Source organism: Zosterops lateralis (genome assembly GCF_965231275.1).
Source record: "Zosterops lateralis genome assembly, chromosome: 8".
Classification (NCBI taxonomy): domain Eukaryota; kingdom Metazoa; phylum Chordata; class Aves; order Passeriformes; family Zosteropidae; genus Zosterops; species Zosterops lateralis.
The window spans coordinates 28,570,907-28,594,457 of record NC_139768.1 but is presented as its reverse complement, the minus strand read 5'-3'; the positions used below and the strand labels follow the sequence as shown (position 1 = coordinate 28,594,457).

The following is a 23,551-nucleotide window of genomic DNA, read 5'->3' as shown; positions in this document are numbered from 1 at the left end:
CTTTTACTGCTTTTCTTGTGATTAAGAGACCAAAAATAAAACGACCTGCACTTATATTCCCAGGTAGGCAAAAAGAATAATTACTTTACAGAGATGGAATTCCTTCATATATTATAGCCATTAAAAAGAGTAAAATTTGAAATTTACTATGGCATGGAACAAAAAGGTAGTGCAGTTAGAGATAATGAAATCCTTACTTGCCACTAATGGAAGAATTACTGTTGTTAAAAGACCCCTTCATAAATAATTGAGAAACCAATTATACAGTCTTGGTGACAAATTTATCCAGGAGCAATATGGGCCATGTTTTGCCATAGAATGCATAGCACATGTTCTCTGCTATAGCTCGCTGCTGCTCTGCAAAGAAATATTAAAAAAAAAACCAAAACCTAATGCACCTACTAATCAGGAAATACATTATCAGTAATGAGAGATGAGTGTCCATATATGTTAATTTGAAGCAGTTTTGCTGATGTCTGGCGGGCCGAATTGACAGGCCGGTCGGTCTGTGCGCTGTGAGGGGCGCGGGGCGGGCGGCCGGGGCTGTCCCCGCAGACCCCGAGGCCTCGGCGGGCGGGGCTCCTGCTCCTCCTGCCTGCGGTGTCCAGCCCTGAGGGGCTGCGAGCTGCCCCAGGGAAGGGGCCTGGGCCGGGGGTACGGCCCGGGTAGCGCTGTGGGCGCCCGAGGGCCATTTTGGTACAAAAATTCTTGAACAAATCGAGGTTTGGGGCTGTTTGGGTCGTGCGTAGCGAACTCCTGGGCTCCTCCACAGCGCTGTGGGGACCTCAGGGCTTCCCCAAAGGGGTTTTGCGATACAATGAGATGAACCCCGCAAACGGGCAGTTTCCCGCGGGTCCCGGTGTGTAACAGATTCCCCCGCCCGGGCACACCCCGACACCGGGCTCGGTTGTGGGATAGAGACCCTCCGGGCACATCCCAGGTCCAGGATTCGGTGTGTACGGAGCACCCTCGGGTATATCCCTCGGTCCCGGTCCCGGTGTGTCCCGGATCCCCTCTCCCGGTACATCCCGGTTCCTGGGTTTCTGTGTGTCCCGGATCCCCGGTCCCGGCACATCCCGGTCCCGGTGTGTCCCGGATTCCCATTCCCGGTCTGGGAGTGCCCCGGACTCCCCGGCACATCCCGGGCCCGGCTGGCGCGGTGCCGGCGCGGGCCGCCAGGCGGCGCTGTGGGCGGGCTCGCGGCCCGTCTCGGCGCCGGCGCGCGGCGGGCGCCGCCCCCTGCTCGGGCGGCGGCGGCGGCGGCGCGCGCGGGGCGATGGCGGACAGCGCCAGCGAGAGCGACACCGACGGCGGCGGCGGCAGCGGCGGCACCGCGGGGCCGCTGTCGGGGGGCGGCCCGGGCGCGGGGCCCGGCTGCGGCCCGGCGGGCGGCAGCGGCGGCTCCTCGGGGGGCGGCAAGGCGGGCGGGATCGTGATCTCGCCGTTCCGGCTGGAGGAGCTGACGAACCGCCTGGCCTCGCTGCAGCAGGAGAACAAGGTGCTGAAGATCGAGCTGGAGACCTACAAGCTCAAGTGCAAGGCGCTGCAGGAGGAGAACCGCGACCTGCGCAAGGCCAGCGTCACCATCGTGAGTGCGGGCGGCGCCGCGCCGGGCCCGGCGGGCGGGGAGCGGGGGTGTCCCCGCCGCGGGGTGTCCGCGCAGGGCGGGCCCGGCCCCGGCCGCGGCCTCCCCGCCGCCCCCCCGGCCGCCTCCCGGCTCGCCGGCACGGGTCACCTCGGGCGGGCCCGGCTGTCACCGCGGCCCGGCCCGGCCGGGGGCTGCGGGGGACGCGCACAGGTGGGGTGGCCCCGCGCCCTTCGCGCCCCCTCCGGCACCGGGAGGGCACCGGCGGCGGAACCGGCGAGGAGCCGAGGCGGTTCCCCTGCCCGGAGCCGCGTGGCCGCCCGGCTCCCCACCGGGAGGCGGCCCCGCCGGCCCGCCATGCCCCGTGTCCGAGCCGCTCGGGGAGGGGCCGGGCAGCGGAGGGCGATGCTCTGCGTTCCCCTGAAGTTTCTCAAAGTAGAGATTTCCTCGGAGTTTAAGTAATTTGCGGAGATTACGGATTATCTCTTCAGCCGTCACCTCTTCGGCCGCTGTGCAGAAGCGGCGAGCTGCAGGAATAGCGTCTTGGTCATGAGGAAGTGTCTGGTTTGTTTGTAACGTTTCGTTAGCTGTGGTATTTCAAGTTATTTGAAAACTCATTTAAATAAGACTCTTAAAAATAATGCGAGTAGCGCAGCACTCTGTCCCGGCAAGAGCTCAGCTCCTGGTTTATGAGCACTATGAGGATAACTTGGAGTTTAACACCGTTTTATGCAATGCTGTTAGGCAGGAATCCTCAGGAAAGTGCATATCAAAATACTACGAAAATATTGTTCTGTTCTTCTGTATGAGCTTATGAGTTAGGAGTTTAAATTCGAGGGATTTTTGCTAATTCAGTGGCTGAAGGGATTGTTTACGTGTTATAATAGTCATGGCCTGCATGCAGAGTAGGAAACTTGCTAAAGACCTGTTAAAGGTAAGTCTGATACTTTCCCAGTGCAGGTGGAGATGTTTTAGGAGAGATCAGTCGCACTTCCGTGCACACACTCTCATCTCATCTGATTTTTCACGGAGGCTACTTCGCTATGAGCATAATGTCTGTTTTATTGATACTCAGCTTTTCCGTTGTCAATACATCTAGCTAAGAAATGGAGCTTGCCTAGGCATACCTCTCATCTGCTCCTAGTAGTAAGCATTCAGTGTCTAGCAGGATGTGGGCCGGAAGAGTGCATGAAATACAATACAGAAGTAATTTATTCAAGGATGACAAATATAGTGCTAGTCGGGGAAATGTGTGCTTTGTTAATACTTTACGAGAAGAGAATGTGCCTTAATTAGGTAGCGGCGGAGTGCCTTCTAATGTTGAAAGGGGCTAAGGCGCCTTGTCAGTCAGACATTTTCTCTCTGCCTGTTAGAAAGACACAGCATCTCTCTGAACCCCTGGTAGGTGTATTGTTTGTAAACAAGTTGGAAAAAACGCTTGCGTGCATTAAAGTTTTGACACTGTCTCTAGGGACTGATCATCTTAGCTTTTCATCAGATTTTAATTTTTAAAAAGGAGATATTTTCCTTAAATCTGAAACTGTCTGGTTTTGACATCTTGGATAAAGAGAGGAGAGGTGTTAGACTTTAATGGCAACCTGTAGGCTGTCTGGAAAACCGACATCTTTAGCTGATGTGGTGGCTTTGGTATGCTGAACTGTGTGCACAACTGAGTAAACCACTTCTAATTCAGCAAGCGGGGAAATAATGAATGCAAAACATAACTTTTTTTTAGGCCACTGAGACCTTGTGCTGTGGTTTACATAGTCCATAATGTAAACACATTTGCAGTCAGAATACTTTGTTGTGTGGCTCTAGTATGCAGGTGACTGGAAATGAACTTTATTGGAATGTTGAAATATGTGTCATTGGCATGTAAACGTCACAGGAATAGAAAAATTTCTAATTGTCTCCACTGTGATTCTAAACCTTTGTCAATTTGCTCCTCCACCTGCCAGCTCCAGCTCCTTGCAGTGTTGCTGCACTGACAGACGGGCGCTGTGTATGTTTCCTGTTGTGGGCATTGTAATGACACAAATCAGCTTTGATTTTTATCAAGTGTTGAGGACAAGCTGTGAAGCACAAGTGGAACTGACAGGTAGCCAAAATAGCAGGTGAATGACTAAACCTATGTGATGTAGGTGGAGGTGACTCCTCGAACCACACAGCTCTTCATCTGCAAACCTTTCACTGATCCTGTTGTTTGAGCTTTTTTGTGCAATGCTAGAGAGACTCCTTGCTTTCTGCAGCTCTTACCATTGTCTGTAATGATTTTGAATATTTTCCCTTTAAGGTTTGCCAGTTAAAAGGTGATGGTTTTCCTCCTTCCTCTTGTGTCCGTGCAGGTGTAAGTGTTAATGTGACATCTCTGTGTTTGCAGTTGGTGTCAGTGTGGATATAGTCGGTTTAGGAAATACCTAAATTGCTTGCCACATAGGATCTTTTTAGTTCTATTTGTAGTTAACCTTTGTGTCATAGGGTTGAAAAGAAAGTGTTAATTAAGCGTAGGAGACGTACATTAAGTAGTTGCACTTGGAAAACTGACTGAGAAAAGGTGTTGGCTTGGCAGGCTTGTATGCTCACTGACTTCTTATGTTCTCTCATTTAAAACATGTGAAAACAAATGCTGCTTTCAAGCTGAAATTGGTAAAGCCAGCTTGGACTAAGCGTACGCCCAAAAATATGTGCAAGCTGTACTCCTTCCAGTAGCCTGAAATGCAAATGAAGTTATGCTGCTGTTCATGTGCAAGACTGTGAAAGTAAGTAAATATATGTGATAACTTTATCTCACCTGCTGTTATTGGTAACAAACAGTGAGAGAGGGAGCAAAGCAGGGAGAAAGCTGGGGATATTTCAAGTGTTCTCTGGCAGTGCAAGAGCATTACATCAGAAGATGCAAAGTTTCAGATCAGATATTAAGAAGAAATGACTAAGATCACTCGAGCCATTTGCAGAGGGTTCATTTATATGTATTTAGCAATCTCAATTGTGTGATCTCATGGTGTATTTCTGCAAGGTCTTTTTTAGGAAATGGAACGGCTGGTGCCTAGGTTGGGGAAAAAACAGGCGCCTGAAGATCTGAGATGCTGTGTGTTGGAGATGAGAAGTAGTGAGTTTTGGTTATAGTGCTGCACTACCAGAAGTGGATTTTCTGTGTGAATTTCCTTAGTTTTTTGGAGAAAAAAGTCTGCCAGGGAGATGCTGTGTTTAATGGGTTAAGCCTGGGACAGCACAACTTCTTTGGTTAAATAAGAGTACCTTCAAACCTGGGTTATGGCGTGACTGCTTTTCAGAAGAATGAATTGCTGCATATAACAAAAGCTGAAGTACTTCAGTTGGGTGTGCTTCAGCCTTGCTCAGGAAGTTTCTTTTGAAGTTTGTAGAATTTGGATTTTTACCTCCTTTTTTTTCTACTCTTCAGTATTTAATGTAACCAAGCTGTCCTATTTCAGTGAAAGCCATGTAACCTTTAGCTGATACTGGAAGCATTTTGGTCTTCCTTCTCCTTGTTTTGCACTGGCAGGCCTCATATGAACGGAATGCTTCTAAGAACAAGAAGAGTTTTAGTGCCTGGCTGCTACATACTTTCTCTAGGATGTTGAATTTTGTAATTTAACTCATGTAAAGTGGCCTACTATAGTCAGACATCTTCTGTGGAGTTAGAAAATTAAAATATAATAGGCCTTATTCAGTTATGTTTTTTTTTTTTTAACTGAGGTGAAGATAGAGTATTTGAGAAGCATTAGTTTTAAAATATTCCCACTCCAAAATGTGTGATGTAGCAGTTTTAATGCATTCTAACATTTTACAAGAACATCTCTTTTAATTTTCCCCGATTTTGCTTTGTAGGGATGAGCATTATCATAGAAATCCCGATTTGTGGTGCTGTGTGGATCCCCAACAGGGTCATCAATTCAGATGAGCCAGTCTGATCCGAAGTGCTGATGGCATATGCTGGCTTTAGTGAGCTTGCCATGAGTTATCACTGTCTGGTAGTGCCTGCTTGCAGCACTCCCTGCCAGGGAACACTGGGCCATGGGGCTGCTGCGGGTAGTGAGTGGCAGTATTTTACTGTGAGACCTCTGCTGCCCTTCTTTCTGTAGCCAAACCTGCGCTCTGCACCTTGGCTCCCAGCTTAACTCTCCTCATTCCCTGAGTGCTGGCAGAGGGCAGTTGCATTTCCTGGCTTTTCAGCCTCCTCTGCGATTCTGCAGAGCTGTGTGAACAGCCTCCCACCTGTTGGGAGGAACAATAGAAAAAAAAGCCTTACTCAGCTCCTATTTCCTCACCCCCTGCTTAAATCCTGAAGAAAGTTGTTGCTTTCATTAACAGCCATCTTCTGAAAGCAAACGGGCTTTGCGGGGCTTGCAGAGCAGAAAAATCCTGTGTGCTATTGTGACCTCTTACAGTTTTCCCAATAACAACCAGATTTGGATGCTGGAAATAAATACAGTCTTGCATTTTGTTCTGAATGAAGTGTGCAGAGGCATTTATGTGTGTGCATGAGATCTGCTGTTATGGGCCTTCGTGGAAAATGTCAGCCTAAACAGATAGTTTGGGGATGTGAATGGGTGTGCTGTATTGTCAGAAGTCTCCTGCAAAAATGCTTTTTTCTTTTCTGGAGTTTGCACCAGAATTTCAAGGCAGAGCACCTGTTCCAGTACAGAATGTGTCTATTAATAGTAGACGAAAAAGGGCAAGATAGTCTATCTGAACTGAAATAGGAACCTTTAAAAGGTGCTGGTAAGGGCATGGGGATGAGTAAAAGAAACCAAATAGTAGCAGATAGAGGTAAAAAGCAAACCAAGAAAGCAAAAATATTAATATTTTACAAAATGTATCTGTGAATCTGTTACTTACTCTTTATTTTAAAGAAGGTCTTGCTTGCATGAAAAGTACTTTCAGTTCTGTGATGTCTTTTGTAGGTGTAAGAAACTTGCCTGGGGTTTTTGTATCCTGCTGTGTCATTTATCACTCCAGTTTGTAGCTGGACTAAGCTGAAAGTAGCTCAAAAATAACTTATTTTAGAAATGCTCTGCTTACCTGCTTTTTAGAGTAAAGACAACATCATTGCTAAGATCAAGAAATTCATGCGCCATGAAAGTCCATTTGAAATTCTTCAGGCACTTTTTTTCCAAGAGCAGGCAGGTGGGAAACGACTGCCTTATATTTCAGTTTTACATTCGCCTGAGATTCTCAAGAAGTTTCTGTTGAATATCTCCAAGTGTCTGTAAAGGAAAAGGGAAGTTTAGTAATGCCCTTAATGTTAGCTGCCTTGGCCCTAGGGTAGCATGGTCAGAGCAGTGCTGCTTTGCTGCATGGCTGGTGAGCCAGTAGTAGGAAGGTGTAGTAGCATCTGCTTCCCTTTGGTAGTTACACACAGGCACTGGCACAACATCCAATTCCCAGGGAAAAAACATTGTCCATGTGCTATTAACAGAATGTTACCTGGGGTGTGTTGTAGGCCTTCCTGAATGCTGTTAAAAATGCAAACATACAAAACCAAAGAAAAAGTCAATGATTCTGAACTTAATTCAGATATTAATCAACAGGAATGCTTGTCTTTCGAGGGAGTTTGAGGCTTCAAAGATTTACTTGATCATCTGTTTTAATTTTTGTCACGTGGATTTGTGAGTTGTTTCCACATTGAACCTTGTAACTAACCCTGAAATGTGTCTTTGGGAAGGGTATCCAGTTTTAATTTGAAGACTCTTGAAGATGAGGAATCACTGTGCTTGGAAAAGCTTTGGTGTCCTGCCTCCTGTTCTTCGAATCAATTTCATCAAGGCTGAGCTGTTGGTTCCTGCTGTGCCTTTTTGCTGGGTTAATGAGTATTCTGGATCTTCTGCTTTCTCCTCACGAAGATACAGGCTGTAACAGGCAACTTTAGTTTACATTGACAGGCTAAACTAAGCTCTCAGGCTCTGAGATGCTGGAAATCCAAAGTGTTGAATTAATACAAGGCACTGGTCTAGTCTAAACATCCTTTCCTGCTTCAAATTTGCACAAATGTTTCTGATAGCTTAATTGGATCATTACTTATTTTATTTTTTTAATCCAGTGTGGTCAGTTGTCTTTAATGAGGTTGCTGCTGTGTGCTTTGCCTAATTTGGCAGAAATACAATTGCACACCTGTGCCTCATTCAGGTCTGATTTGTACTGCTGGGTTGTCCAGTAGCACTTGATTTGCTGCAGAGAATTAATTAATTGTGCAGGGAACATTTTAAACATCATCCTGCTTAGTACATGTTGATAAAATGGAATTTCCCATCAATGAGTTTTTTTGAGGTCAATAAGCCACTTTTGAAATCCTGATGTATATTTTTTAAATAACCATTTTAAAATAATGTTTATCGTGTATTTCTAAATCAAAAACTCAAATGGGTGCCTTATACACGCCCTACACCTTTGTGGTTATCTTTATTACAAATAGTCCTTGGCTGAAAGATGAATCTTCGCTTATCTGCCACAACTTGTTCTCTATAAAACCATTCTGAATGACCTGTTTAATGTTTCTGTCCTTTATACAGTAAATTAATTTGTTTGCAGTATTGCCATTGGGTTGATACCAAACTCTGATAACCACCTAGTTTTGCTTGCTTTTAAATATTATACAACAACTGTACTTTTTTATCAGTTACTTTATGTGATGTTCCCATATTTAATAATGGTGGAATGTCTTCAGTCAGTAGGCATACTAGTATATTGCTCTGAATTACTTTGGGGATGAAAGGGAAATAAGAACTGAAATTGTTGAGTACATTTGGGAATTTTTATTAAGGCAAAGTAAGTTCTTGATATTTTTGTGGGCTTGCTATTCTGCATAGAAAGTAATTTTGCTTCTTAAAGGAGCTTTCTCATTGAGGTTGTATCATGAATTCTGTGTCAGAACTGGTTTGTAGTCAGCTTTTATTTTAAGAATGCTCTTTATTGTCAGGTTTGAACATTTTCTGAGACTAAGGACCATTCTTTCTTGGTGTATCTCCAGTGACTTTAAAGCATTTTGAAGGAGAGGTTGCTTTGGTTTTTACTGCATTTTACACCTAACAACAGGCTTGTTTTCAATTGAAGAAAAAATAGTCATATATGCTCCTGCTGTATATCTGCTAGACATTTTTAACTTTTTTAGTCACTTGCCAAAATAGCTATTGAGTTTTGCATTATTCACATCAGCTGATTTAGTAATCAGTATTGAGGTTTTTAGAGCTTCTAGTGCTGTTGCTGATCTCAGTATTAGAAAACTAGTACAGACAAGATTTTAGAATAGTTTTCAAATCCTGGAAGTTCTGTACTTCATTTTAGTTGTGGTTTTGACTTTAATGGAATTTGATTTTTAATACTGATTTCAAAGGATGTAGGCAAATTATTTCACTTTAATAAGTTCTTTTTCCAGGGTAGGTACGTGGTTGTCTGGGGTTTTCTTGCACTTGCTAATTCTGTTTACTTGTTCTCATTGCTCGTTTCCTCCTGCTGCTGATACTGACTCTAATGTTGAAGCTGTTGTTTTCCAAGGTCTTGGTTTTAAGTGCTGGTATACATGGGGTGTATTTTCAGCTACAGACTCGCAGTGCTAAAGCTCCTTGTAGGAATTGAGCACATAATACTGATCTGTGGTGAGCAAGCTGATGCATCTGCTGGAGACTTCACAAAAGGTTTTCTTTCCATTACACCTCATAAAGTGTGCTTGGGTGGGATTCCAGGTGGGGGACTGGAAGGATTGGAAGCCATTGAAATGGGGACTCTATGGCAGCTGCAAACAAGATGATCAGGCAGCTGGACTTGTGAGGTGCTGCGGGAGAATGGAATGCCAGTATCTCACAAAGAGACCTTGAAATGTGATTGAAAGGAAGAAATGAGACAGTGCTGTCCTTTGCAGGAATGAAAATTGTCAGCAGCAGACATCTAATGTATCTCAGCATAGCCTTGTGAAAACAGTGAGAGAAACAGTTGCCTTGCTGCTCTTTTTTGGGGCAGGGTTGGGGGGAGTAGGAGGAAGCTGCTGAATTTAGCAGGAGAGCAAGAGGTGAATCCTTTCTCTCTTCCTCTTAAAGAAAAAAACCCACAAAATGAAGGAGGAGAATAGGGACAAAATATACAAATTGAATTATGCACAAGATTTGGGATTCAAACAGAATGAATGGAAAAGAGACAAAGACATGCTCTAGAAGAGAGGCAAAAAATACAATATAAAGCAAGCTCCCCTGGATGTGTAAGAATAAACATTCTTGTGATGTCTTGCTTCCAACGCAGCAGCCTTGGGGTGTCCAGAAGGGAACATCTCAAGCTCCTCTTCTCCAGTCAGGTCCTTCTGTTTGACTGAAGATGTGTCTTGACCTTTAATTAGGTAGTCTGTTAGTGTCCCTTTTCAGTGTATGGGATGGAGAACAAAGTAAAAATGATGGCAAGACAGTTGAGGTGAGGTATTCCACAGTAAAAATGTGTCTTAAGTAGGGAACTCCGAATTACAGATGTGCAGGTTTCAGATTTCTTTCTGTGGGGTGCAAGGGTTACTTGATAAAAGCTGAAGCAATTTTTACAGAAATATTGAAGCAGTTTCTAATCCTGGCATTAATTGAGTTGTAATTATTTCAACTATTCAGTTAAAATACAGGGATTGTAGGCTAATTGGTGCCTATGGGGACGATCCTTTCAGCTCCTGAGAGTCCTCTATCCCTTCATGCATTCCCTTGCAGCAGTTTTTTTCCTAGGAAAGAAGGTATTTCCTCAGCTTGGCTGATAGTCTAACTGATGGATAAACTCTTCAGATAAGGCTTCTCTTCCTCTCTTAACTCTGAATTTTACTTAGTTTGAAATTTCTAATATTACACACAATCTGGTCTGAGTTTGGGGAGGGCTTAGTGAGGTGGGTGAGCATCTGTTTAGCCCTGCTGTAGATGGAAACAGCCTAGCAGTGTTTCAGCTGTCTGTAAAGTTTCCTCAGATGCTTTAATTCTTTGAACTGCCTAAAATGTGATGTTTCTGCTTATTACTATAAAGCTAAGGCCTTTTTAGTTCCCGTGGTGGTGGTGGTGGTGGTAATCATATTTAAAACTCCTACCACATATATAAATAATTCCCACAATGATATGCTTTGGCCCTGAGTGAAAGTGTAAGTGTATCTTATCAAGTCAGACATGATAAAACCCAGCAATGCCACAATATGAAGTTATGCTTCTCTCTGTGACTTACAGTTTAATTTCTACTTTCACCAGGTGGTGGGATTTCCACTTTTTTTTTGCTTCATTTTCAAATAAACAGCAAAAGCCACTATTACGAAATTTGCAAAATGTAGGATTTTAACCACCGCTTTTGCAAGAGGTGTAAAGGGTATGTGTTTTTCACATCTGTTAAAAATGAATAGTAGACATTTTATTGTGGCTAGTGTTGCTAGGAATTATTAACTAGGCAAAAGCTCTGTCCTCACAGGCCCTGAAATCCTGGTTGGGTCAAGAAGAGGGACACTCCCAAAGTCCGTTTCAGAGAGTAAATTTAACCTGAAATCCAGATCTGCAAGAAATCCCTTTTCTCTGAATATTGATAGAGGACTGGAATGTCCTTGCTCTGTGAATGGAAAGGTAGGTAAGCATTTCCTAAAACTTTCTCTGTGTTAGACCTACTTCTTCAGTTCTGTGTGGGATGAGTACTCAAGGATGATTGCATTCCCCCACATCCTGCAGCTCTCTGTTTGTAGGGGCCAGAGACAGAGAATACAAAGGCAAAGGATGTATTTTTTTCATATTCCTCATCGTATTTTCATACACTACATTGATAAACTTGTTTCTTGCCTTGAAAGCCTGGAAAGAGATTGGTCTTTGGAATACTGTGATAGGAACCGTAAGGTATCCAAACCGTAGAGAAGAAAAAACAAAACAAAACAAACAAACAAACAAAAAACCCCAACGACAACAAAACTACTCCCTGACTCCTAGGAGGGGTAAGTAGAAACATTCTTTTTCTGTAATGGAGCTCAAGCTGATGTGCCTTAAAGTGAGTTGGACAGTGTTGTGTTCACTTTGTGAACATGTTAATTTGGTTTAGGAAAAGGTATGCTTATAATTAATAACAAGTTTTATCTCCAGCTCTTGTTAATCACTTTGAAATTGTTTCTCTGGAAAGTCAGTGTGTGTAAGAGGAAACTAGGGGAGATTTTAACCCTCTTAAGGGGTTATTTGTGTTGAGTGGCTAAGGACACCTTGCTACTGTGGGCAAAAACATTGCCATCCCTAATGATTACCCAAACTGTATTTAAATTTGTCATACAAAACACACAAGTAAAACCTCTCCAACAATCCCATTTCTTGCCTCTCCACCACCAAATATAAAGGGTTTAAGGGTTTTAAGGAAAATTAAGAAATTACATGGTAAGCATCTAATTTGAAAACCCCATAAATGGATCTTTATCTGGTGGTCTTTATCCCTAGTTAAAAAAAAAAAACTTGAAGACAGGTTGCTTGATGTAGATATACCAGAGGTTATACACACTTAAAGAAGGATCTACAATGCTGAAAGCCACTTGTACCTAGAAGGGAAGGATGATGAATACACAGGCAGCTGGTGCTCAGGACCTAGTTGAAGTGAGGAAATGTGCAGTCTTCTGCCTGGGAATGGGGGCAGTTGCTGCTAATACCTGTGGTGTGCTGGTGGCACTGCAGGCACATGCTGTGCAGCCGTGGTCTGGCACCTGCTGCCTGGAAAAACTAGGTATAACAGAATTACACTTCAATTCTTACTAGGTACTCCAGTGAAGAAAAACGTTTTTCATATTTAAACACTTGCAATGATTTACCTGGAAAGTAAGATTTTCGTGAAGGTTATTTGAGGGCTGTGACTGTTAAATCTCTGTTCACTGCTTTCATTTGTACCCTTTTGTCTTTGAATAGAGAAACAGTTGTGGATGTAGAGCTACTTGTAACAGGAGTTTGCTGTGGTTGGGTTTTGAGCAAAGTTTGTTATTTTAGACTTTAACTCAGTGCCTGTTAGCACCCACATACCTCTGAACAGAAGCTGGCTATTAAGTTAGCCACCTAATAATTTACCCTTTTGCTAAATCTTTTGCTGTTCCTGCTGTGCAATTCTAGGAGTGTGCAGTTTTGAGTTTCCTAATTGGTCAGTCCAGCAAAATGAACTAGTTAATATGTGGTTACATTGAAGATAAATGTTGATTTATCAGTGTGAAGGAAACAAACTAAAAAACATTTAAAATATGTTAATTTAAGAAGTATTCATGCATTAGACATCTGGTATCAGAATAATTTGTACTGGGGTGCTAGAGTCCTTGTAGGTTCTACTACTAATGGTGATGTTGCTGAGATTTAAGTTGTTATTAGTTTCTAAGTAGCATAACAACCAGGTTTCGTTAAATTTGAGTATTGTAGATGCAGATTGAGCAAACCACAGCATTTTAAAATGGATAGTTACTCCAGTGATCACACAGGCAGTGGAAAATTAACACACACCACCTCCTACAAAACAGTATATGCTACAAGATTAGTTATGAGCAATATGATCCTTTTTCCATCTTTCACGTTGACAAGTCTGTGCATTTGAAAATTCAGACAAACTGAACATAAAACTACAAATCTCATTATGTGTACATGTGCATCTTTGTGGTGTTTTTCAGCATTTTTATATTGAAGCAGAGCAAAAGCAAAATGTGTTTCATGTACTTCTGTTTTCCTTTTGTTTTACACTGTTAATTAACTAGTAAACTATTTCCAGCACAAAAAATACATCAGTAAAACAGCAGTGCAACTAGAAGTCAAAGGCTAAAGCAAGAATTTCTAGTAGTCATCAGTAAAGGATTAATAGAGAGAGATATTTCAGTTTTTGATTCAGAGTTTGATATGCCAGTGTAGCTGTATTTTCCATATTGGCTGTCTCTGTCAGTGTACATCTTTGGCTGGGTACAAGCTAGCAAAGCTGGGGAAGTCCCTGGCAAAGCACCTTATCTTCTGGAGGAGATGTGTTGCCAAAGCTTTGTGCTGGGAATGGTCCCTTGCCTGTGCTGGGCTGATGGGGAATTGTCTCACAAGGCCCCATTCTTGGTGCCCTACTGGCCGTGTTTGCATGTGCAGTCATTGCAGCCCTTCTGGGGAACATTTAATGTGCATTTTGAAGCAGCATTTGCTTGTATGCAGTGAACTTGAGGACTTAGGGGCAGTGGGTTTGTTTGTGTCTATATACATTATACTTGTTTTACACATGCACTGGAAATCAGTGCTGCTGAAAATGCAGCAAGTGTAGGACATGTGTGGTGCCTGTGCAGCCATGGGACAGAGGAAGGACCTCATGAAAGAGAGCCATTTGGAAAGGTCTGCAGGCCAGATTTAATTTTCCTGCTGGGTCATTCCTGCCTTGGCCTGTGACTTCTGTTGGCTCAGGTTACAGCTCTGGTGTGCTGGAAGCGGAGACTCCAGCCCTGATAACCGTCTGGGAGCTTGTTCTACATGATGATGTTTAAGTGAATGAAAAATAACAGCTATAAAGCATGTGTCTAATGAATAGTCAGATTCTTAAGGTTGCTATGTTGAGTGTTCAGAATAGGAAGTGTCTATTGTGTGTACAACCCTACTTTTTCCTTTATGATGCTTTATTTACCATATAATCTTTAGTTACATTAAGACTTGCATAGCAATATGTGCTCGTCGTTAAACTCCTCAGTAAAAGTTATTGATACCTTTTTCTAGGCTCTATCTTGACATTTCCTTGGTCACAGAAAATGTGGCTTTTTCACATGCTTTATTTTTATTAACTACTTGATACCAGTATTTTGATATAATAAAAACCCTTCGAGGGAGTACACTATTTTTTTTCTGTTTTGAAGAAAGCTGTTTAAATTACTTTTCAATTATGTAAGTGAATTCAGGAATTGATTTTATTAATTATGAAATTCATATAGCTTGTTACACTTCGTTTGTAATTAGCCAAATGCATTAATTTTATAAATATTTATGCTTGTCAAATGAGCTTGTTTTCATAACTTGCTTATTTCATTTTTACCACTTGTGTGTTTCAGTTTTGTAAGACTTTCAGGTCAACATAAAAATGCAGATAAAGTGTGTACAATGGGATTGCATACCATCAAACAATTTATTTCATTGCTGATGCTAAGAGATTATTTAGGATGAAAGAATATCAGTGACTTTTATGTTTGAAAAGGAAACAGGTCAGTTCTGAGGGCTTTTCCCAAGTACTCTTCCCAAACCGCAAGATATATGCACCTGAGTTTTTGAGAGAAGGTCTCACAAGGCTGCCTGAGTGATACTGAGCTGAAAACATCTGACTGTGGTTAAAACTGACTTGGGAGAAAAACGTATTTCTTGCATTGTTTGAGTCAGCTCGTTTCTCTAGTGAGTCTGCATCCATTGTGGATTTGTGTGGCCATATGTTGGATCACTTGGTAGGAGGCATCGAGGGAAAACTCACTGTTCCTGGAGCTGGCGGCAGGAGTGCTGTGACAGAGGCGTTGGGACGTGTCTGACCAAAACCTAACTGACCTTTTAGAAACGAGGGAGGTGGGGGATGAAGAGGATAGAGAATTTCCAACTATAAATGGAGATTAAAAGAAACTGTATTTTAATACTTTAGGTGGTAGCTTATCATAAAGTTACTCCTTTGTTATTACAGTAATAAATCGTGTTATTATTATAATAAAAAACAGATTTTTTTTTTTTGTCTCCTCCTGTAGCAAAGCTCATCTACTGAACAGCTGTAGTATAATAGGACTTGTGCTTTGAAGCAATTCTGCTTCAGTGGCTTTAATGTTACACAATCGGTAATGTTTGAAGTAGTTCAGGTTCTCAGGATGAGTTTCAATCATTAATTTCTTTCTTCCTTAGTGTATTTTGAAAATAATTTTTGGTAAGCTTATAGGTTTGTGATTTTTCTGGAGACGCTGGAGGGTGGTGTCTGTTTATTTGTTTGTTTGTTTTAGAAGCAAACCAACCCCAAAAAAAATGTTTTTCTCCTACACTGCCAAGTCTGTGTTTAAAAAAAAGAATCCTCCCAGCAGCTTGGGGTCCTGAAGGAACCATTCAAAGGTATTACTGCCTGTTTGGGACTTCTTAGGAGATACTGTATGCCCAAAGATAAAAATGCATGGATCTTTCTATTGCTCTTTCCTGAAAACTTATCTTAAAGAAGGGAAAAGGGAAAAAAAAAAAAGAACAAAAAGGTACTTCAATGTTAGAACAGAGGAAATTACCCTGGGGGTTTGTCATAGATTAGACAGGAAATCACACTACAGATTGACCCCAGAACTTGAATTCCAGCTCACCACTTCAACCACAAGAGCATTCTCTTTTTTTCTCTCAGACAGACCACCCAGCTGAAAGAAATACCTTTCCTTGGGTGAGGGGAAAGCTGTGCCCACATCATTACTGGCACTTGGGTGGGAATTCCTTGTCCCTCAGCCCTTACAGCCAGGAATGTTGGGCAGTTGCTGCAATTGGCAGTAGTGGGAATCCTCTGAGTTGCTGTGGACTTCTGTTCTTGTGGTGGTTCATGTTTCTCCTTGTCTGTAAGACACATTGCATGCACTGTGGTCATTTCAGATGCAGCTGGAAGGTTTGTAGGAAAAAAGTAGCTGCACTGCAAAAGTTTCTTCTGTTAGGGAACAGTATCAGCTCACTGGAATGTTTATTGCATTTGTAGATCAGTAGTTTTCTGTGTCAGTTTAACCGGTGCCAAAAAGTATGGCCAGAGCAGTCACTTGAGTTAGTACTGCTAGAGGAGGAGCATGTACTTCAGGAGAGTTGGGAAGCTTAGGTTTTATTTTGTGCAAGAACTGCATATTCAAAAATCATATCATTGTAGCTTCCTGCACTTCTCACCCTGTTTACCTCATCCTATTTAGTAGGGCTTTCGGGAAGGCTGCTGTCTGAAGTGACAGCTTTAGTTCAGTGTAACGTGTGCAGCAACTGAGATCATCTCTTCCCGAAGCTGTCCCAACCCTTCAGTCTATATTCAGTAGCAAAGATTGAGTTTCTTGTGTCAGATTAAACTGCTCTTCAGCTCCATCTACAGGGTTACATTGTCCACAGGGCCCTGTGAGCAGGAACTGCACCAGGAAAAGCTGGATGAAAGGTAAAGAGGTCATGGTGGCTCTTGGCACAAAGATAAAAGACCTTCAAGGGTGGATTAGCTCAAAACAATACTTGGTAGGCTGTTTCCAACAGGATCCCCTGGAATGTTGTGTCACCTCTACCCTGGATGCTGCTGGAGACAGGTGATGGAGCCTGGGCATGTTTGGCCTCTGCCTTGCAGGTGGTCGGGTGTAGGCGCCTGGAGCAGTTTGTGAAGTGTTTGCGACTGAAATTGTCTGAAATGACGCCTGACACTAAAATGCAAAAACATACTCATGTCAAGCCAATGATAATGTGCCGATAGTGACTACAGAGTAGGTAGTAATTGGATTGCTGAACTTGCTTGCTGTGCAGTACCAGGAAGGCATGTGAGACTTTTAGAAGAGCTAGTGGTGCGAGTGGGAAGGGGTGTTTTTAAGGGTGTTTTTTCTTTATTATAGTTTATTTTTTTTATGTGACTGTGTTTAAGCTGATGCCTCATCAGAAGTACTAGATTTTGCTGCTTCATGTAACACAGTGCCACTAGAGCAGTGTGATCAGTGTATGGTGCAGGGATAAAGAAAAAGAGCTTCCCACCAAAAACAGAAGCTGCTGCTTGTGCTAGAACCAAGAGAGCAGAGGGAAATTGAGCAGTGTGAACCTGGTCTGCTAAAGGTGTGTTCACAAGAAGAACTAAGAAAAGGAAAATATTTTAACAGCAAACCTTCTCGTTTATGGTAGTATATGCAGCACATGGAAAAAGAACTTCAGTAAAGTTCACTTGCTAATATGATACTTAATTACTATGTAAAGTTTAGGAAAATATGTTTCTTAGTTCTTTTAAAATTGCTTGGAATTTAAGCTCACAAGGACAGATTTTTTACAACACTTCATGCATCAGCTCTGCTGATGGTCAGGATTCTGCAATAAAAATAATAGGATTTTTCTTCCTCAAAAATACAAGAGATTTTTTATGCTTTATATGAGGTGCTTTTTATCTCCCTCTTTATTCTTGATTTCCTGCTAATTAACATGATAGTCCTTGCATTTATGGTCTTGACCACAATGATGAGAGATTTTCCTTAGTGGATATGTTCATGGAATGCTCCAAGTTTGCTGTGCATGGAGTTTTGAGACATGGGAGACAGGTGGATATGTCTGTTGTTATGCAGAAAATCTGTGGTGAAAGTAGATTGCTTGTTTCAGGTTTCCAGAGATTGACTGATCAGCTGTTACCATTTTGTATCACTCAGTGTGTCATATGGGACACAGAACAGAGTAAAAGGCTGTTAGTATTTTTGCATGTCGAGTGTGATATGGCTAATAGAGGAAAACCAGGAACTCTGTACTCCTGTGGAATACCTAGTGTTTCTGTTTTCTGTGTTCTGTTTCTCTTTTTTTTTTTTTTTTTTTTTTTTTTTGATGATATCAAGCCTCTTTTCAAATACAGATACTTAATAAAAAGACAAGTTATCCTTTTGGAAAAACAGTGTATTCACATCCAGAAAAATCATTTGGATTATTGGCTAAATGAGTCACAGATTTCAAGATTTTAGGCAATATTAAGGTAAACATGAGCTATCCTATTACTTGAGATAATTTAACTATCACCAATTAATGAATAACAAGATAAAGGGCAAGTTTCAGTATGGAATTTAGAAGAAACATGATAATGAATTATGTGCTTTGTACCTACTCTAAATAACTGTCTGATGTTTTTCAGCTAAAACGTTTGTGTTGAAAGTGCTGACCCTTGGGTAATTAAATGGACATTCATTATATTCAGTGTGCTGTGTGGATATCTGGGCCTTACAGTTCGCCTGTAGATGTGCAGGATGGCTGCTGTTGAGTTGAGAAATGCATTCTTTGTGTAAGGGAGGCAGGTTTAATCCTGCCCAGCCTTTCTCCTGAGGAGCTGCCTACGGGGTCCTGCCCGCTGTGGGCACCAGGGTTGTTGTTGCAGGGCAGTTCTTGCACAGGTACAGGCTGGGGCTGCTCGCTCCCTCCCTGCGTGCCAGCACGCTGCTTGTGTGGCTCGCCAGCTGGGGAGGCACATCCAGGAAAGGAAAACAGGAGCAGGAAGGGAAAGGCTTCGTCTCTGGGTGTCTCCTCAGCCTGTGCTGGCCTGCTGCCTGGCCTCATGAGCTCCCGTGCGGGCACAGAGGAGGGGCATTGGCCGGGACAGGGATCTTGGCAGCCTGCTCTCCTGCTGGCCCGAGCACTGTCGTTAATGTGACACCAGGATCTGGCAAACGCTGTTGTGCAGGCTCCCTGCTATAACAATGTGATTTTAGAGCTTTTGACTGGTGCAAAGCATGAGCAGAAAAAATCTGTGCAAGTTACAGATGAATAGAAATCAAAGCAGAAACACCCTCATTCTTTTGTTTTTCGGAACCAAGTGCTTTCCAATTTCATTTTAGGTAAGCTTGGTCTGTGTTACTGTCTTCTATTGTCTGAACCACGGAAAAACAGACACAAGTAGAAATCCTATGTAGTGAAGGCAGTGGAGGAGTTGATTTTGGAACAGTATGCATGAATTTTAATGATTTGAGGACAATGAGCCCTTGCAGTTTGACTTGTTTACTCTATTCTGGAATGTCACTGAAGACATAAGATGGTTAATAGCTCCAAGTAAAGCCACATTTAGAAGCTGGTAGATGATGTTATTCAGATCAGTTAGATTCCAGGAGTTTTAGTCCATTGAGATGTGAGCTGACAGTGTAACATTTCTTCAGACCTCTTGGACAACTCTCTATTTTCTTGATGTGACAGGTAATAATACCACTGCTGAACGTGCTGGAGTAGCTGTTCTCTGCTATGGAGATGCAATTCATTAGAGAGGAGGTGTTTGTGCAGGACCTAAGCTGCTAAGCAAGCAAGCTTTTTCTTTTTCTTTTGTTTGGTTGGTTGGGTTTTTTTGTTTTGTTTTTGGTGTTTTCGTTTGGTTTGGTTTTTTGTTGTTTTTTTTTTTTTTTTTTTCCGGTCGGGTTTGTGCCAGCTCTGGTGGTGACAGGGAGAAGGGAGCTGGTGGCAGATAGATAGTAGGAAAGGACCATAAAAAGAAAGCAGTAGAAATGGGAGAAGACACAAGCAGGCAGAGACACATGTGAAGAGAAGGACTTGATGGAAGGAGGACTCAACTGAGAAGTTTCTAAACCACTACTTTAGATTTTATTATATTGATGATACCATGAGGAAAATTTGTAATTGTCCTGTTGTTTCACCAAACTGTAAGACAGTAATGTTTCTTTAATTAACTTTTCTCCTAGACATTGAATGTGTCTAAGTAATTGGCTCTTGGACCACTAGGGAATGTATCATTCCAGTTAAAAGATCACTGGCATAATGAAATCTTTCAAGCATTTTCCAGTGTTCAATAAGTATAAAGAGATTGTTATTTTGGGCAGAAAATTATGGAAGATAAGCTTTCAGTAGTGTGTCTGTTTCAGTTCTTAAATTTTTCCTCTCTCTAAGGTTACTGAAATAAAGCTTGTAGAATGTTTGCATAAGCTGTAAGCTGGTGTAATTTTATTAGAATCAGGGCCAATCACATATGTGCACTTCAAGTCATGGATTTTATTGCAGGGAATAAAACTACTCCTAACACTATCTTGCCGCATTGGTTAAATGCAGTATGTCTGTCATGCAGTTGTTCTAGGCTTTGAACTGTGCCATTAAGAGCTGGCTCTACCAATTTGTAGCTGTGATCATTCATTCGTCCATATGAAGTACCCTTCATGGTCTTTCAGAGCAGGCTTTCAAAAGATCACTTTTATGTTCCATTTATCAACTTTATGCTTAGAAGACATCTGAACTGTAGGGAATGCAAGAGAGCAGTGTCCCAGGCTGGCTTTCTGTGGAGCAGTGCAGAGTGCTAAGCAGTAAGCTGAAATGGAAATTGTCACCTCTAGTAATTCTGCATGGGGAAGATTTCCAGCATAGCTTGGGGTAAAACTACTCCATGGCATCTTTGTGAGTTGCTGTTGTATGTAGTGGAGTAGCAGTTGTGAGGAATACCACACCTGTTTTCCTGGTGGTGGGGTAGGAATTCCTGTGAGAAGAGCCATGCTGCCTGCAGCTCTGCATATTGGGGTGAAAGAAGAGGAACATTATTTGTTACCCGGAAAGCAGAGCTCAGTCTAAGGGATCTGAAAAGGAGAGGCACAGTGGTATGGTGCATGCAGCGGTCTGAGCTGTGCTTCAGCTCTTAACGGAGAACATTTAGACAAGAGCTCCTTTTCAGGCATAGAGTAGATAAAAATAGGTGTCTGAATCTGTAATGCTTTTACAAAGTTTGTAAGGCTGGGGAGTTTGTGCATTTGTGTGGGAGGAGGCCACTTTAAAGCACCAGTGCAGTTTCTCAAGTTAAAAGGTTGAAAACAAAGAACGAAAAAAAGGTGCTATAGTGTTATAAAAGGGGTTGGTAACAGCATTTGGGTCCAGCCTACAGGCCTCCAGGATGATTGGCATTTAAAGGGGAATGGCATAATTGCAGCTTTTTTTGAAAGGAAACTTGCCCCTTTTTTCTCAAAACTATCTCTTTACTTCACAGCAAGCAAGGGCAGAGCAAGAAGAGGAATTCATCAGTAATACTCTATTTAAGAAGATTCAAGCTCTGCAGAAAGAAAAAGAAACACTTGCAGTAAACTATGAAAAGGAAGAGGAATTTCTCACTAATGAGCTCTCAAGAAAGCTGATGCAGGTAATTGATGCCTTTACTGATGTTTCTCCCAGGAGCCTCAGGACTCACTGGTGACTGAACTTTCATGTTCGTGTGACTGCACTCTGAGGGAAGTGGTCAGGTTGGAAAGGTGACACTTGATAAAAGCAAAGTACAAAAGTGTAGTGAGTGACCTTTTTATTTTTAACATGTTCTTTAAAGTTTGCATCTGCAAACTCAGCTTTGAGAACCTGAAAGTTGTATACTGATGGAAAAAATCGGTGTAGCTTGCAGTAAATGTCAACTGTCTTCAAGACAAGAGTTACTGATTAATTTAAAATGTTTAGTGAAGCACACTTTCTTTTCTGGAGTATTTGATACTTAACACCAGTTCTGAAATAGTAAACTTTATCTACAGGAGGTGCAGTGATGCTTGAAGGAAACTTTTTTCTGTAAGTTTGTCCATACTTGTAACAGAACCATTGCTTCTATTGAATTAAAACACATCAGGTTAATGGTAACAGTAAAAAGTTGAAGATGCTGGGGCAATTTGTGACAGAGAAACTTCTTTCCATTACATAAGTTGCCAATTTTTAGGAAGTTGTTAAGTATTTGTTGGAAGAGTTCTACATGGTTTCTCTGTTCTCACAGTCTTGCCTAAATACCTGCTTTTGGCCCCTATAGGAGACAGGGTGCTTTGTTAAGGGAGTGTTTAATGTGATCTGCCTGAGCTTTTTTCATCCATTCATTCTAAGCTTTGTCATGAAAAACCAGACACTTTAAAAGAAGCTAGATTTGTATGTTGTAAGCATTGCTGTGTTCTGCAGCTGGAGACTGAAGGCATGTTTTGCCCTGCAGTTAGGAAATAGAGTGTTTGGAAACACCACTAGAGCTAATCCCATCTGGTGCTTTTGTTACTGGAAACTGGGCCTTCTCTCACTTTGTCTCTTTGGTGCCTGTTATCACACAGGAAGCTCAGTAGCAAGAGAAAATATCCCTTACTTGGTATTACTATTTCACCTTGCTGTTCTTGAGGATTGACAAGAATGTTTCTGAGTAAGAGACATGTTTGGTTTCTATGCCATACATTTTCATGAAAAACAGAGAAGCAGATGGCAGTAAAATAGGGGTATCAACTGTTCTTTTCTAATTGAAGTAAGATGTGGATATCACCATAGAAAAAGCTTTCCACTTCTTTGCTGTAAAGGGAGAAATGGTACATTGAACAATGTTGTTTAATTGAAAGGGAGATGTAGAAATCTGTTACAGATTACGTGGGACTGTACTATACATTATAAAGAGGAAACTAGAACTTACTTTAAAAGTAAAAGCATGGATTACACCTAATTTGTTTGAAGGATTTTGAAGTCATATAGTGACATTGCACACAAATTTGTAGGTGCAGAGTTCTGCAGCAAGTAAATGGTTGTATCAAGTAACTGGTTCAAATGTGCTTAGCCTTTTCCCTAGAATTCATGAGATTGTTTTAGCAGGTTTTTTTAACTATCTTTAGCATCCTTAAATTGCTGAAATTATGCAAAATAGGTTCACACATTGCAAAGAGAAATATAAACTTCTTGTCAACTTAAAAGTACAATCATTTTTTGTTCTCTTTTGCTGTGGACTTTGGCTGTTGTCCTAAATTAAAGAAAAAGGTGACACTACTGTTCTCAAAATGTCCAAGGGGGTGCTTGGCTCATTATTATGTATGAAACAATGCAAGGGTGTTGTTCTGTTTGTCTGTTGGAAACCCTTAGTGGGTGCAACTTCATTCTCATCGGTGAGAGAAAGATGCAGAGAAGCATCTGAAACAGAATGCAGCCATGAACCTGGAGCTATTCTTGCCTTTCCTACAGCATCTGGAGAAAATCCTCAGTTGTGGATTCAACATCATCCCATAAATATTACCCAGCTTTCAGCAGACAAGCTGCAGGCTTCTGCTGAAAGAAAAAACTGTATAGCCATAACTACAGGAGTATGGAGGTAAAATTCTGACCACCACCTGCAGCCTTAGATTTCATTCCATGGGGCCTTGCTTTAAGCCTCATTTAGTCTTTGATAAACATGGTTATGTCAACCAGAAGATTTTAAAATATGGCAGTTTATAAATGCACCTGTGTTCCAAATTGTTCCTCCTGAAGCTCTGTGATTTCTCTCAGCACCATTAAGTAGCAAGTTTTGAAAGTGAATTTTGAGTTTGTCCTCCCTGAATAATAACCCAGGTAACTTGAAAAAGAGAACAGC

At 42.0% G+C, this 23,551-nt stretch overlaps 1 protein-coding gene across 2 annotated transcripts in view; it reads left to right on the top strand.

Annotated features, from left to right (window-relative positions):
* Nucleotides 1-1,276: 1,276 nt before the first annotated feature.
* Nucleotides 1,277-23,551, top strand: part of CCDC6 (coiled-coil domain containing 6) — a gene marked incomplete at its 5' end in the record, with an annotated part of 48,462 nt that continues 26,187 nt past the window's right edge. For both annotated transcript variants that reach the window (XM_083866737.1, XM_083866738.1), the window contains 2 exons: nucleotides 1,277-1,588; nucleotides 21,200-21,349. In XM_083866737.1, coding sequence (XP_083722863.1) covers nucleotides 1,277-1,588; nucleotides 21,200-21,349 — 462 coding nt within the window. The remainder of the gene's footprint in view (nucleotides 1,589-21,199; nucleotides 21,350-23,551) is intronic.